The 13,198-nt window shown below is 62.4% G+C and overlaps 1 protein-coding gene across 1 annotated transcript in view; it reads left to right on the forward strand.

Moving 5' to 3' along the window:
• The window catches only part of TG (thyroglobulin), a 200,486-nt gene that overhangs the window by 16,829 nt on the left and 170,459 nt on the right, over nucleotides 1-13,198 (forward strand). The window contains exons 10-17 of the mRNA XM_028533893.2: nucleotides 30-620; nucleotides 2,260-2,499; nucleotides 5,606-5,740; nucleotides 6,121-6,198; nucleotides 6,706-6,818; nucleotides 7,685-7,787; nucleotides 8,931-9,131; nucleotides 12,600-12,812. Of these exons, the coding sequence (XP_028389694.1) occupies nucleotides 30-620; nucleotides 2,260-2,499; nucleotides 5,606-5,740; nucleotides 6,121-6,198; nucleotides 6,706-6,818; nucleotides 7,685-7,787; nucleotides 8,931-9,131; nucleotides 12,600-12,812 (1,674 nt within the window). The remainder of the gene's footprint in view (nucleotides 1-29; nucleotides 621-2,259; nucleotides 2,500-5,605; nucleotides 5,741-6,120; nucleotides 6,199-6,705; nucleotides 6,819-7,684; nucleotides 7,788-8,930; nucleotides 9,132-12,599; nucleotides 12,813-13,198) is intronic.

Consider the following 13,198-nt stretch of genomic DNA (forward strand, 5'->3'; position numbering starts at 1 on the left):
TGACTCGTGCATTCGCTGTCCCCCTGCAGGCCCCACCCCCTGCCAGCTGCAGGCCGAGCAAGCCTTCCTGCGGGCGGCGCGGGCCCTGGCCTCCAACGCCAGCAGGCCCTCCGCCCTCTCCGACGTCTATGTGCCCCAGTGCGGCGCCGGCGGGCAGTGGCGCCGGGTGCAGTGCGACGGGCCCCGAGAGCAGGCCTTCGAGTGGTACGACCGGTGGAGGGCTCACAGCAGCGGCGCCAGCCAGGAGCTGCCCGCTACTGAACTGCTCACGAAGCTCAGGAGCTTCCGAGAGGCGGCTTCCAGAAGCTTCCGTCTCTTCCTTCAAAGTCTGTATGAAGCGGGCCAGCAAGGCATCTTCCCGGAGTTGGCGAGGTACCCTTCTCTCCAAGATGTCCCGCCGGCGGTGCTGGAAGGGAGCCGGACCCAGGCCGGAGGGGGTGTCTTCCTGGAGCCCTACCTCTTCTGGCAGATGCTCAGCGGCCAGCTCAGCCGCTACCCAGGGCCCTACTCAGACTTCAGCGCCCCCCTGGCCCACTTTGACCTTCGCACCTGCTGGTGTGTGGACGAAACTGGTCAGGAGCTGGACGGAACCCGGACCGAGCCGGGCAAGGTCCCAGCATGTGAGTTAAACCGTGTGACGTATGGGATTTGTGTTTTGGAGGAAGGGTGTCTGGTGGCAGGGCACGGCGTGCCAGAGCCGGGTGTGGGTTGAGGTGGGCCCAGGTTCATCCCTTCAGTCTATGGTGGAGCAAGCCAAATGCAAGCCAGCTTGGGCTGCTGAACACACATACCGTGGACTGGGCGGCTTACCCCACAGACGTTTACTCCTCACAGTTCTGGAGGGGGGAAGTCCAAGATCAAGGTGCTGGCAGATTCGGTGCCTGGTGCCAGCCTCACCCTGGCCGGTAGGTGGCCGCCCTCTTGCTGTGTAGCCTCATGGCGGGGAGAGAAAGCGCTCTGGTCTCTTCATCTTTTTATACCCACCCGCGTGACCTCACCGTATTAACCCAATCACCTCCCAAAGCTCCCGCCTTCAGATACCATGACACTGGGGGTTGGGGCTTTGACACGTACATTTTGGGGCCACACAAACATTTACCCATAACACAGAGGGCCATAGAAGGGAAGCGATTTCCCCACGTCTGCGTGGTCAGGGGTTGGCAGAGCTAATGGAGCTCTGTTCTAAGTTTTCATATAATTATTTACACCAGGGCCTCAAATGTTAACTGGGTGTCTTCTGATGACAAGGCATTCTGTTAGGCCTGGTGACGGCTCTCAGGGGAATATGACCCGGCTCTTACCCTCCAGGACTGACGCTCTGGTCTCCCTTGGAGATCAGGCGCACAGTTTAGTGAACCGGCACCCGGTGCAATGGTCTCGTTACCTATCAGGACATCACTGGGTGCTCGGGACCTCGGGAAGTGCTCCTGCCTTCATCTTGCCTTTATTTTCCTGGAGGGAACTTCACTAAAGGACAGTGGACTTGTGGGAAAGCTGCGGTGTATGAGGCAGAAACAGATGAGGCAGATGGCGTCAGATTAAAGTGCCTCCTTACCAAGTAGACACCCGCCGCGGTTTCAGACCGCCAGCAGCCAGATTCAGCACCGTTGCTCACAGCTCAGACTCGCCCCAGCCAGCGTAGCTGACGTGACAGGTGTCATTACGGTGACAGGTGCATTGAAATCTCTCCGTCCATTCGTGGCGATGTTCAGCATCGCCCACACCTTTCTGGGTGATGTGAACATTAATCAGACGATTTCGACATCAGCTGAAACTTAGGCTGTAACAGCCAGTGGGTTTTTAGGATGTTTGGTGACAAGAACTCGCCATGGGAGCTGGATGCCCTGGGCCTTTGGAATGGTCTAGGGACCTCTCCACCGGGTTCTCCATGAAAACGTCACGTTCTCGAGATGGGCCGACCCTCAGAGTGAACACACAGACGTCGGCTGTCGCATGGGTTAGACTAGATTGTCTGGGTGACCGTGCTTAGGGCCGTGCCTGGCGTGGGGCGGACATTCACGATTACCAGCCCTCTCTCAGGGCTCATCCTCCGTGAATCTCGAGCGAATGAAGCTGTGGGGACAAAACAGGAAGGGCGGGCGGTCTAGGTTGTGGACAGAGCTGGTGAGGAGGAAACGGCTGAGGCAGACACGTCTGTGTGCACGTGTGTGCACATGTGTGCATGCGTGTGCACGCTTCGAAGGGGTCGGGGAGCCACGCGTGCTGATGCGCCCATCTGCGGTGTCTCTACGCCCCCAGGTCCCGGCTCTTGTGAGGAAGCGAAGCTTCGCGTCCTGCAGTTCGTCAAGGAGACGGAGGAGGTGGTCTTGGCTTCCAACAGCTCTTGGTTCCCTCTGGGGGAGAGTTTCCTGGCGGCCAAGGGCATCCGGCTGACCAACGAGGAGCTCGCCCTTCCTCCACGCTCCCCACCCCGGGAGGCCTTCTCAGAGCAGTTTCTGAGCGGGAGCGACTACGCCCTGCGGCTGGCAGCCCAGTCCAGTGAGTGTCGCGCACGCCCCGTGCCTCCTCCCATCTCTCCGGGCGGCGGGCGCTGGGGTGGCAGCTCTCCAGTCGCCATTGGGGCTTTGCCGCCTTGGTTTGCCCAGGCCGGTGGGTTCCCTCGGAAGAAAAGGCCGAGGTTTTGCGGGGCCAGTCCAAGCTGGGGCGTGCGTGGCTCTCCAAGGTGCCCCCCACCCAGCCCTCCGGCAGAGCCACTGGGTGGGGGGGGGCAAGTCTCCATTGCCCAGGCTCCTGCGGTTCCCCTGCAGCCCCCCATGAAGCCAGACGCACTCGTTAGCATGTGGGGGGCTCTGGCCCCCGAGGCTCCTACTCCCCTCACGGCCAGTTCCAAAGCTTCCCTCCATTTCTAAGAATTTAGGAACTCCCTGAGGGGGGAGGAAAGGGGAGGAACCCTCAGGACTGAAACTTGACTGGTTTGGGGCGCCCACCACCTGTGAGCTCATCTAGTCCTGCTCCCGACTCCAAGAGACCAGCCTGCGCCTGCGTGGGACGGAGAGGCCGCTCCGAGGGCCTGCAGTGCCCTCGCCCACAGTAGCGGCTCCAGGTTGCTGGGCACTCACCCACCCCTGGCCGGGCACTCCCTGAGCTCGGTGGATCTGACCGCCCAACTGTTTCCTGAGAACGATGCTGTAATCGCCGTCTGTGCTGCTTTTCAAAGTGTGGAAGCAGGTTTAGTTGAAAGGCCCGAGGTGACCCAGGGAGTAGCTGGCACAGCCTGGGCGTGCAGCGTGGTCGGCCCCTGAGCCTCCGTGCCCTGCCCGGCCATTGCCAGGCCAAGACCTGTCTCACCCCAGGGCCTCTGCCCGTGCTCCGCTGCCCGCGGCTGCTCCGGCCCCAGGCCCCGTGCCAACCAGAGAAGGACAAAAGACCCCTGTCTCCAAGCCTGCCGGAGTTCCCCGTCCCTTGTCAGGTGATCTCGGCTGGCTTCCTGTCTGGAGTTTTCTGGTCTTGGGTGGCAGCAAAGCAGTCGCCTCCGGACGCCGTCTGAGCCCAGACAGATAGCGCCCACGGCCGTGGGCCAGCACACCCCGCTTCCCCGTCCCGAGATGTCTGCCGCCACGTGGGTGGGCCTGGCGCCTTTGCTCCCCTAACCCCTCCTGAGTGAGCAGCTCCCACGTGCCAGCTCTGTGTCCTGCTCCCTCTGTCACCTGTCATCGCTTTTGGAGGACAAAGCATCATGCCTTGTCTTACTCATCCTCACATCCTGGGCCTGGCGGACCGCAGGAGCCCAGCTCCTGTTGCTTCGCCGTCTCTCCTGCTTCTGCCCTCCCCTCTTTCTCTGCTTCTCGGAGGCCTGAGGACTTTCCCTTTGGGCAAGAAACCAGTTGTTTTGCATTGGGTGCACGGACAGGACTTGATGTTTCTAAAGGGTGGGATTTTGCCCCGGGAGCTGTAGCCACTTTGGTTAGTGGGGGACGAGTGGGGAAGGGGACGGGAAGCTGCTGGAGCCACAGAGATTTATTTGCTGAGTGGCAGCGATGGCGCTTTCTGCCGAGGTCGCGCGAAGGGCACTCCCCTCCACTTGGCCACCGGCCTGCGTTCCCGCGTGTGGTGCCGGAGACCGAGAGGAAGTGGCTGCCGGAAAGGAGCGGAATGGCTCGTTTTCCCAGGATCCCTCACGCTGGGGAGAGGCGTCTCTGCTGTTGCAGAGGAGGGGAAGCTTTGTGTGTAGACCTCCAGGTCCCGGAGAGTCTGGGGACCGGAGCCCCAGGACAAGGAGGGACTGAGGGCCACAAAGTGTCTTTGGCCAACAGAACGTGGTAGCAGCGTCCCCGGGTGACGGGGGTGTGGGTGGAGAGGTCCATAGCTGTGCCCGGCGTGGGCTTGGTGCATGAGCTCCTTTGCTACAAGTGTCCCACTCACCCTGTTAAGTGTTAGACCCCCTTCACAGATGGGGAAGCTCAGGCTCAGAGACGTTGGCACATTGCCTGAGATCACACAGCCTAGAGATGCCGTGCCAGGAATCGGGCAGAAGCTTGTGGGACTCCCGAGTCCTGGGCCCTGGGCCCAACGGGTCCTGGTCTCCTCCAACGGGCTGGGACTGGGGGTGGCGGTGTCCTGAGCTTGGGGAGCTCCCTGCTCCAGGAGCCACGAGGCTGATCACTGAAAGGGGGGGAGTTGGGAGAGTACCCCGGTGGGGCTGCCCGGGCTGTGGCCGTTCCCCTCCCCCTCGTGTAAGCGCTTCTGTTCTTCCGCTCACCAAGTGTTTTGCGAGCACCTACGACCAGGCAGACAGTACTCCATGCGCAAAATAAACTTGAATCTTTGCACCAAAGGGTTAAAGGCTGCCACGGAAGAGACAGACCTGAACACAATGGCAGGCACCATGTCCAGCGTGTCCCTGGTGGGGGGTGCTGTGGGGGGAGGCAGCAGGATGGGGGGACGTGGGGGGCTGAGGACGGGGCGTGGCGATCAGCTGGGCGACTCGCTGTGCATCGTGGAGCTTCCTCACTGAGCCCGTTCCCTCGCTCCTTGGGGTGGAAGTTCCGGCCTCGGGGAGCTGATTGGAGAGAGGAGAAGGTTTCAGGGAGAACCAAGTCTGAGCGGGGTAAAGACCCACATTAGAGGAGTTTGGCAGAGGGCAGGAGGGCAGCTCACACAGACGTGCCTCTGTGTTCTAAGTCCAGCCCCCCGCCCCTCTGGGTGGTGAGACCGCCGGTGAGCTGCTTTCTTCCCCCTGAGCCGGGGAAATGCTCCCTCCCTCAGGGGGCCGTTGTGAGGACTCAGTGCACCAGAGCAGGCGCTTCGCTGGGGCTTGAACCCGTGCCTGTCAAAGGGTCCCGTCTGCCCCTGCCGTTACCTCCTGCACTAAAGGCGTGTCGTTGACCCGAGTGACTCCGTGTGGGAGTCACGGCGAGAGGACGACAGAGCCTCCCTCGAACGTCCGCCCACACTGTTAGTTTCGGGGACTGTCCGGCAAGTGCCTGGCCATGGTTCGAGGCGCCGCTGTCCCTTTTTGGGCGGGAACGTTGGTTGCCTCCGAGTGCCGGTGTGGGGACGTGCGTGGCTCTCCTCGGTGGCAGAGCCCACGCCGCGGCGCCGTCCCGGTCAGGGGCTCACCCCTGCTCCCCTGTCTCCGTTGCAGCCTTCGACTTCTACCGGAGCCGCCGCCTCTCCCCGGGGGGCTCCTCGCGAGCGTCCCTGCCGTGGCCCGGCCCCTACGTGCCCCAGTGTGACGCCTCTGGAGGCTGGGAGCCCGTGCAGTGCCACCCCGGGACTGGTGAGGGGCATGGGCACCCGTGGGAGGCCGAGGGGTGCACCCCCTGTCCATTTAGTGGGAAGAGCCCTGCACTAGGGCAAGCGAGCTGGACCTCAGGGCCCTCCGTGGCAGCTGGTGGCAAATCCCTCAGTTTCTCTGGCCCCTGGGTGACTCACCTGTACAAGGGGAGCAGTGACCCTCTACCAGCCTGAAGGTGAAGTGGGTGATTGCTGGAGGGGGGTTGGGGTGCTAAGGCCTGTGACTGTGAGCAGTGTCGGGCAGGGGGATGGGTGGGGGACCGTTCCAGCCTGCTAGGAATGGAAACATGGGTGGAGGTTTGTGGGACACCAGGGGACGAGCCCCGTGTGCATGTCCTGGACTCCGCTGTGGCTCTCTTCTAGGGCACTGCTGGTGTGTGGATGGGACGGGGCAGTACGTCCCCGCCTCGCTGACCGCCCGCTCCCCCGAGGCCCCGCAGTGTGAGTGATGCACATCCCCCCACCCCCTGCCCGGGCACTCAGGGCTGGTGGCGCCCGCTGTTGTTACCCACCCCTGCGTGCAACCAGACCACGCTCTCCCAAGTCCCCAGCCCGCCTGGGAAGACCTCTCACTGACCTCGGTCCCTCCTCGTTTCCTGGGTGGAGAGTGAGAGCAGGCCGGTGGCGGGGGGAGGGGAAGGGCCCTGGGCATCCCCTGCAGACCTGCTGCCTGGGCGGTCCCACCCCCTTCTGGGGTCCCGCCCACCAGCTCACCTCTGTTGTGCAGCAGAGCCTCTCCCTGGTGTCCGACCCAGGAAACCGGCCCCCCGCTTTGTGTCTCATGGATGATGCATTTGTGTGCATCATGGTCCCGAACCTCCGCCTGCTTCTCCCGTGAGGTTCCGGCACTCCGTGAGGGCCCCTCCATCCACCCACCCAGAGGCACGGCTCTCTGCTCTGCCCTGGGCCTACGCCAGGCCGCCAACGGCGTCTCCCTCTCTCCCGCAGGCCCCACCACCTGCGAGAGATCGCGAGCCAGCGCGCTGCTCTCCGGCTGGAAGCAGGCTGGACCCCAGGCAAACCCTTCGCTGAGGGACCTGTTCGTCCCAGCCTGCCTGGAGGTGAGGCTCTGGGGGCCCAGGGAGGCGGCGAAGGAAGCCGGCACTTGCTCCCACGGGGCGAGCACGAATTTTCCAGCGTGCAATAAATGTGTTTTGGTTGAAAGCTCACAGGCACCAGGTCTGGATGTTTGTCTCCGTCCTGGCAGAGTCTGCCGGGTGACCTTGGCCAATTTACTCACCTCCTCTGCGCTTCGGTTTTTTTAAAAAATTACGTGATCAGACCACACTTCCACCCTGCCCGGTGCTGGGGTGGTTTTGACGGCCCAAGGGAATACCAGTCGTGAACACTCTTTGAAAAATGGCTTGCATGTGTACGTGCTTTCCTTAAAGTCATCTTGGCAAAGTCGAGTGCACATTACACCTGAGTTTCTCAGCATCCATGGAAGACGTCATTCTGTGGCCCTCCCCGGCCCCCTGGGCCACTGTAGTAATTTAGGGCAGCAGCAGGTTTTGGGAGTAAAGGCTCCTGGAGAAAGGAATCTTGCTAGAATCCTAACCGCCGACCGGCCAAGTGACGCCTCCGGGACTCGGTTTCCCCACCCTAAAACAGTCTGGCAGGAGCGGCGCCGCCTGCTCTGTGCAGCCCCCAGGGGCTCCATGAAGGCCAGGTGGGGTCCCTAGAACCGGGTACCCGTGGCCCTGCCTCATGGGGCGGTTCCCCGTCAGTTCCGACAGTGTGTGGAGGGCGTCTGGATTAGGATATCACCTCCCCCACACCGCCTCCCGCTGTGTGCAGAAGTTTGGGAAGGCACCTTCCGTCACCGGTAGTTTTGGAAGGGGCATGCTTGCCATCTGCGCACCGGCCTGGGGCGGCAGCACCGGCACCGGCACCTCCCCCAGGGTGACCCGACCTCGGCTTGTCCCAGACAGGAGAGTTCGCCAGGCTGCAGGCGTCGGAGGCTGGCGTCTGGTGTGTGGACCAGGCCTCGGGGGAGGGCGCCGTGCCCGGCACAAACAGCAGTGCCCAGTGTGAGTAGGCCCCCCGCCCCCTGTGCCCCTGGCTCCTCCCCTGCACCCAGGCCTGGGCGTGGCATCCCAGGCGCTGGCTCCCTGTCCCGGCTCTGCCACTCCCAGAGCCGCGGCAGCTTCTACCCTCACCGTGCCTCAGTCTTCTCATCTGTAAAACAGGAGCAACATTCCCCAGCCTCAGGGGGATCTTGGGAGAAGTGCACACGGCAGGGAGCCCAGGTGTGCTCTGTGACCCAGAAGCACAAGCCGGTGCTGGCCCCGACTGAGACGGGCACTGGCACTTTTGCGGGGTGACCGGACGAGCAGCACCGATGACACGGAGGGCCCCCGCCGGGTCCCTCGCCTCCAAGCCTGGCCCCGTGGCCTGGTCCCCACGGTGCGGTCGAGATGCCGTCCTTCAAGTGCAGATGTGCTGGTGTCCGTCCTCTGCCTGAGAGCCACCCACACGCCCCGTGGTCCCCAGGGCCAGGCCCCCGCTGCTCACCACCCTCCCTGCGCGCGGCTCCTGCATCTCTCGTCTCCCCTCCTCTCATTGCCGTTCAGGATCCGGGTGTGATAAACTGTAGCCAGGCTTTTTAAGAGGGCGACACCCTTCCTCCTGGGCTGCCTGGTGCTGAGGTTCTGCCCCCTGCAGTGTCTCCACGCCTCCCTACCCTCCCGGGCTGACCCCTAGTCCCTGCAGGCCTCTCGTCCGTTGCTGAGTTCAGGGCCTTCCCACGGCCCCTAAACTTCCCTGAGCACCCCCAGTCGTTGCTCTCATCACTCCACACTATAGTTGCTCACTTACTTGTTTATACGTATATTTTTAATAAGAGTTTATTTGAGCTGAACTGATGATGCGTGCTGGGAAGCAAGATCTCAGACATTCCCGGTTGCTCCCATGGTACATCTCCCTGTAGACTCCGAGCTCCTTGAGGGCAGGCTGTGTGCATGTGTGTGCGTGAGTGTGTGCATGTGTGTGTGGTGGGGTGCACAGCGGAGTGAGGCCCAGCCTTCGCCCTGCCCGAGGTCGGTGCCCCAGTGGCAGGCGACGCAGACCCAGGAGGGCCCTGCACACAGAGGGCAGTGGGTGGCACCCGTGGGCGGAGTGGGCGCTGGGGCCTCCGTGGGCAAGGACTCCATCCGGCTTGTCTTTGTGTCTAGGCCTGGACCTCTGCGCGCCACTGCAGACCGGCGTCCTCTCCAGTGGAGCCGGCCCGGGCGACACCCGGGCCTGTGGGACAGAGGACGGAGGCCTTTCCCCCGTGCGGTGTGACCCGGCCCAGGGCAGCTGCTGGTGTGTCCTGGGCAGCGGAGAGGAGGTGCCTGGGACCCGAGTGGCCGGGAGCCGGCCGGCCTGTGAAAGTAAGCCGTGGGCCCTGCTCATTTATTCCTTCCCTCAGGCTGGTGGTGTGGGGTGGGGGTGGGGGCGGGGGTGGGAGGGACTCCAGAGGAGCAGCACAGTGGGGCAGTAGCATGGGGGGGCCAGGATGAGCATGAGGTCAGGGTGCCACTGACTCCCATGAGGTCGAAACTGGTGTCTGCTTCCTGCAAGAGCTCAGCCCTGGAGCTGAGACTGGGGAGAGGCCCCGTGGGCGTCCCCCGAGCTGGTCCCCAGGAAGCTCCTTCTGGCCGGCCGGTGGGGGCTTCCAGGTCCTGGTCTCCCAATGTCAAGGGGGAAGGAAGGCGGGGCCCGAGAGCACACTCTCAGTGGTGGGGAGGGGCCCCCCTCAGCCTGAGCTCTGGGAATTTGGGCAGGCGTTGACTTGTTTGTTTTTATTTCTAGTTTAAAAATGACTTGGATATCAAATATTAAACCATATCATAGGAGTATGTATCAGAATATTGAAATAGGTTATTACATGTTCAAACCTATTATTTAATTATCAGTTACTGGCCTTTTATTTCTCCTAGCTACTCAAGTCACAGGGCATTATAATCACTTTAAAATTCACCCGAGCAAGCAGGGTGGACTCTGCATTTCGTTTCAGGACTGTCCATCAGGGCGTCGCAAAGTGTTCCCCGCAAACTGGGGTGCTGGGTCTGGCGGGGCTGAGAGACGCTGCACCAAGGGATTCCGGTTTTCCCGGGAGCCGCGCTCTTCCGTTGTTCTTGTGCCACGGCGCTGTTTTTAAATGTTGCGGTCTCTAAGCAACCTTTTGGGACTGCAGAGACATTTGATTAAGTCTGGTGATTTATATGTGTAAAGGGAATCTCCTGAATTAGTAAATTTGTATTTGTAAGGAGAACGTGCCAGTCTCGGTGGGGGCGCTTTGCCCTCCAGTCCACCCCCTCCCGCCTTCAGCCTGTGACGTGCCCACAGTCTCATGGCCCAGCTGTTCTCCCTAGCCCCCTGCTTCACCCCCTTCTGTGCGGGGCTGCGGTCAGGGCAGGGCCCTGTCATGCTCACCTCCATGCCCGCAGCAGCTGCCACCATGCAGGGCACGCAGCAGGTGCTCAGTGGGTGTTTATGAGAGGGACTCCCTGCCGTGTGCTTCCGTGGGAAGGGGAATCAGCCTTAGGGTGGGAACAGTCCATGCTCAATTCCCAGGGCACCCGACAGCGTTCTGCACGGTCCGGGACCCGGGGAACCGACCGCCGGGTCTCCTCCAGGAGCAGGCCTGGGGGCGCAGCTCTTTCGGGGTTGGGAGGCCCCTGTGTGACTAGTCCTGCAGGCTTCCATGATCATAGCTCACGTGTGCAGAGACTCACCCGTTCACAGGTGCCTTTCCCATCCCTTGTCCCATGCAGGTAAATGGATAGGACAGTCCCATAGTTTTACAGATGGCAGACCTGGGGCTCAGAGGTTCACGCGCATGTCCCAGGGCACACAGCCGGCAAGTGGAGCAGCCAGGATTGACACGAGCCCCACCCCCCACAGCTCTTACTTCTGGCCTCCTGTGGAGTGAGGTGAACAGAGCTCAGAGGTGGGAGCCAGCCAGCCAGCCAGACTGGGGTGTCAGCTCTCCACTTCCCTGCTGGGTGACCGCAGGCTACTCCCTCAACCTCTCTGGGTCCCAGTGCCCCACTCTGTGGAGTAAGCACGCGGGATCATAGTGATTCCTTAGCGTCACCGTGAGGGTTAACTCAAACAGTCTCTGTAAGCCACGTAGCCTGGGGGCGCCACGCACAGCCTCTGGGGTCACACCAGCTCTCCACGTGCTGCTGTGGGCCGTAGGGCAGAAGAGGTAGCCTCCCGTGTTTCAGCGCCCACGTCTGTGGGGCAAGGTGTCTCCTCCAAGGACAGCTGTGCAAACACCCACGTCCTAAAATTGTCATCGTGGGCAGCAGTGGCTACTCCCTTTGTTGTTAATAACGACGATGACAGGTGACGTGTATTGGGCATTTATTATGTTTCAGCAACTCTTCTGAGCTCCCTGCGTGCCTTAATTGATTTTGAGTCACTCCGTCCTTAGGAGGCAGGCATTCTCGCTATCCTCACCGTTTTAGGGGGGAGGAAACTGAGTCACAGGGAAGTTAATTAGCTGGCTCTGGGGCTCTCAGCTGGTGCACGACGGAACCAGGACTGCATGCCTGGCAGCCCGGCCCCAGAGCCCGCGGCGGCCCGAGTCTGTGTACGAGCCCACTCAGCCCGCCCCCTGCCAATCACAACGCAGGCTCTTGTCCAGAGGCCATCGTTCTTATTAGAAGGAAGTCAGGGCTGCACCTCGGAGTTCAAACTGAGTCGTCGTCCATCTTTGAGGCCCCCGAGTCCCCGAGAATCCCATGTGAATTGTGAGTCACAGAGCCAGACATAAACAGGCGGGGAGGCTGTGCCCTGGAGTCAGACAATTAACTAAACCTCCAGTCAGGTGAGACACCGTCCCGCTGAGTGTGTCTGCTCTTTCATTTGCTCACTCACCCGCTTGTTTCGCCCGCATCCGCGGTCCACATTGTGCCGCGGTCTGGGCGAGCAGGGGAAAGCCACCCGCTTCCGTCCGTGGCTCTGTCCCGCGGGGAGACCGCGGGCAGCGATTGGACGCTTGACTCATTGACAGCATGGGGGGCTGTGCCAGCTGCCTGAGAGCATGGAGAAAGGAGGCCCGGGAAAGCCTAGGGGAACCTCGGAAGGGGTTGGAAAGCTGGGGGTGTCGGGCCGATCACCGAGGGTCCACCGGGAGTCCTCTGGGTGGATGAGCAGGCAGAGGTGTGCGGCGAAGAGCCTTTCGGAGGAAGCCAGCCGTTCCTGGGGGGCTGCGGGGGCCGGGCACAGGGGAGCGGGGAGAGAGGGCCGGGTCAGCAGCACCCAGGAACGGAGGGTTGACATCCGGCTCCGCTGCAGTTCCTTAGCTGGGAGCGGGAGGGACTGGACGAGGAAGCTTCCCTAAGGGGCCAAGGAGAAGATGGAGGGAGTGAAGTGGAGACACAGAAATGTCGAGAAGCGGGCAGCCACAGCCTTCGAGGACGCTGAGCGGGGAGGGGACCGTCCAAGAGGGCCGCCGTGTTTCTGGCCCGGGACAGCTGGGTGGCGGGAGGGGCCGTGCGTTGAGCGCCAGGCACTGAAGCAAGGACAGGCGAGGTGGGGGCAGCAGTGAGTGAGGATGCGTTGGCCTGGAGGTGGGGAGGACCAGTTGGCGATTGGACCAGAGACGAGAAGAAGCTGGAGAGGCCTGAGCTGGCGATGAAGGTCTGAGCGTCACCCTTGCTACAGGGTCTGGTAAAGCTGAGCGAGGACGGCCCCTCCAAGAAGAGGGCAGGGAGGGCGGGAGGGAGGGGTCCAGGCCAGGTGCCGAGGAGCCTGGCATACCTGCGGGCAGGGAGAGAAGGAGGGGGCTCCACCCAGCCCCCTGTGCTGGGCGGAGGCCCACAGCCGGCCCCCTCTCCTCCCTCCAGGCCCGCAGTGCCCGCTGCCATTCGACGCGTCGGACGTGGCTGGGGGAGCGATCCTGTGTGAGCGAGCCTCGGGCCCGGAGGGCACTGCCGTCCAGCGGTGCCGGCTGCTGTGCCGCCGGGGCTCCCGGAGCGCGTTCCCGGCAGGGCCGCTGGCGTGCAGCCCCGAGAGGAGGCGCTGGCTGTCCCCGCCGCCGCATCCCCGGGCCTGCCAGCGTGAGTGGCCTCCCGCGTTCCAGACCTGTGTCCCCTTCGCATGTGCATGCGTGCGTGGCCTCCAGGGCAGGAGCGAGGGCCTGGTGGGGCATTTCTAGAAGGAGCCGGTGTGCCTCACAGATCCCTTGCTGGCTTCTCTGGAGCCACCTGCTCCTTGGAGAGCTGCCATCGTTTCAGGCGCCGCTGGGTGTCTGGGATGGAGGACCGTGTTCACGGGCAGGTGCTCCAGTGGCCGTGTTGGTTACTCTGGTGTTGACAGGCTCTGAGCTGCTTGTCTGGCATCTGAGTGCGACTCTGCCACACAAGCTGCTCCCTCCCCAGGTGCGTCTGGAGCTCTGGGGCTGGTGCCAGGCACAGCTGTGGGCCTGTGCCCTGTTTGAATAATG

Source organism: Phyllostomus discolor, chromosome 7 (assembly GCF_004126475.2).
Source record: "Phyllostomus discolor isolate MPI-MPIP mPhyDis1 chromosome 7, mPhyDis1.pri.v3, whole genome shotgun sequence".
Taxonomy (NCBI): Eukaryota; Metazoa; Chordata; class Mammalia; order Chiroptera; family Phyllostomidae; genus Phyllostomus; species Phyllostomus discolor.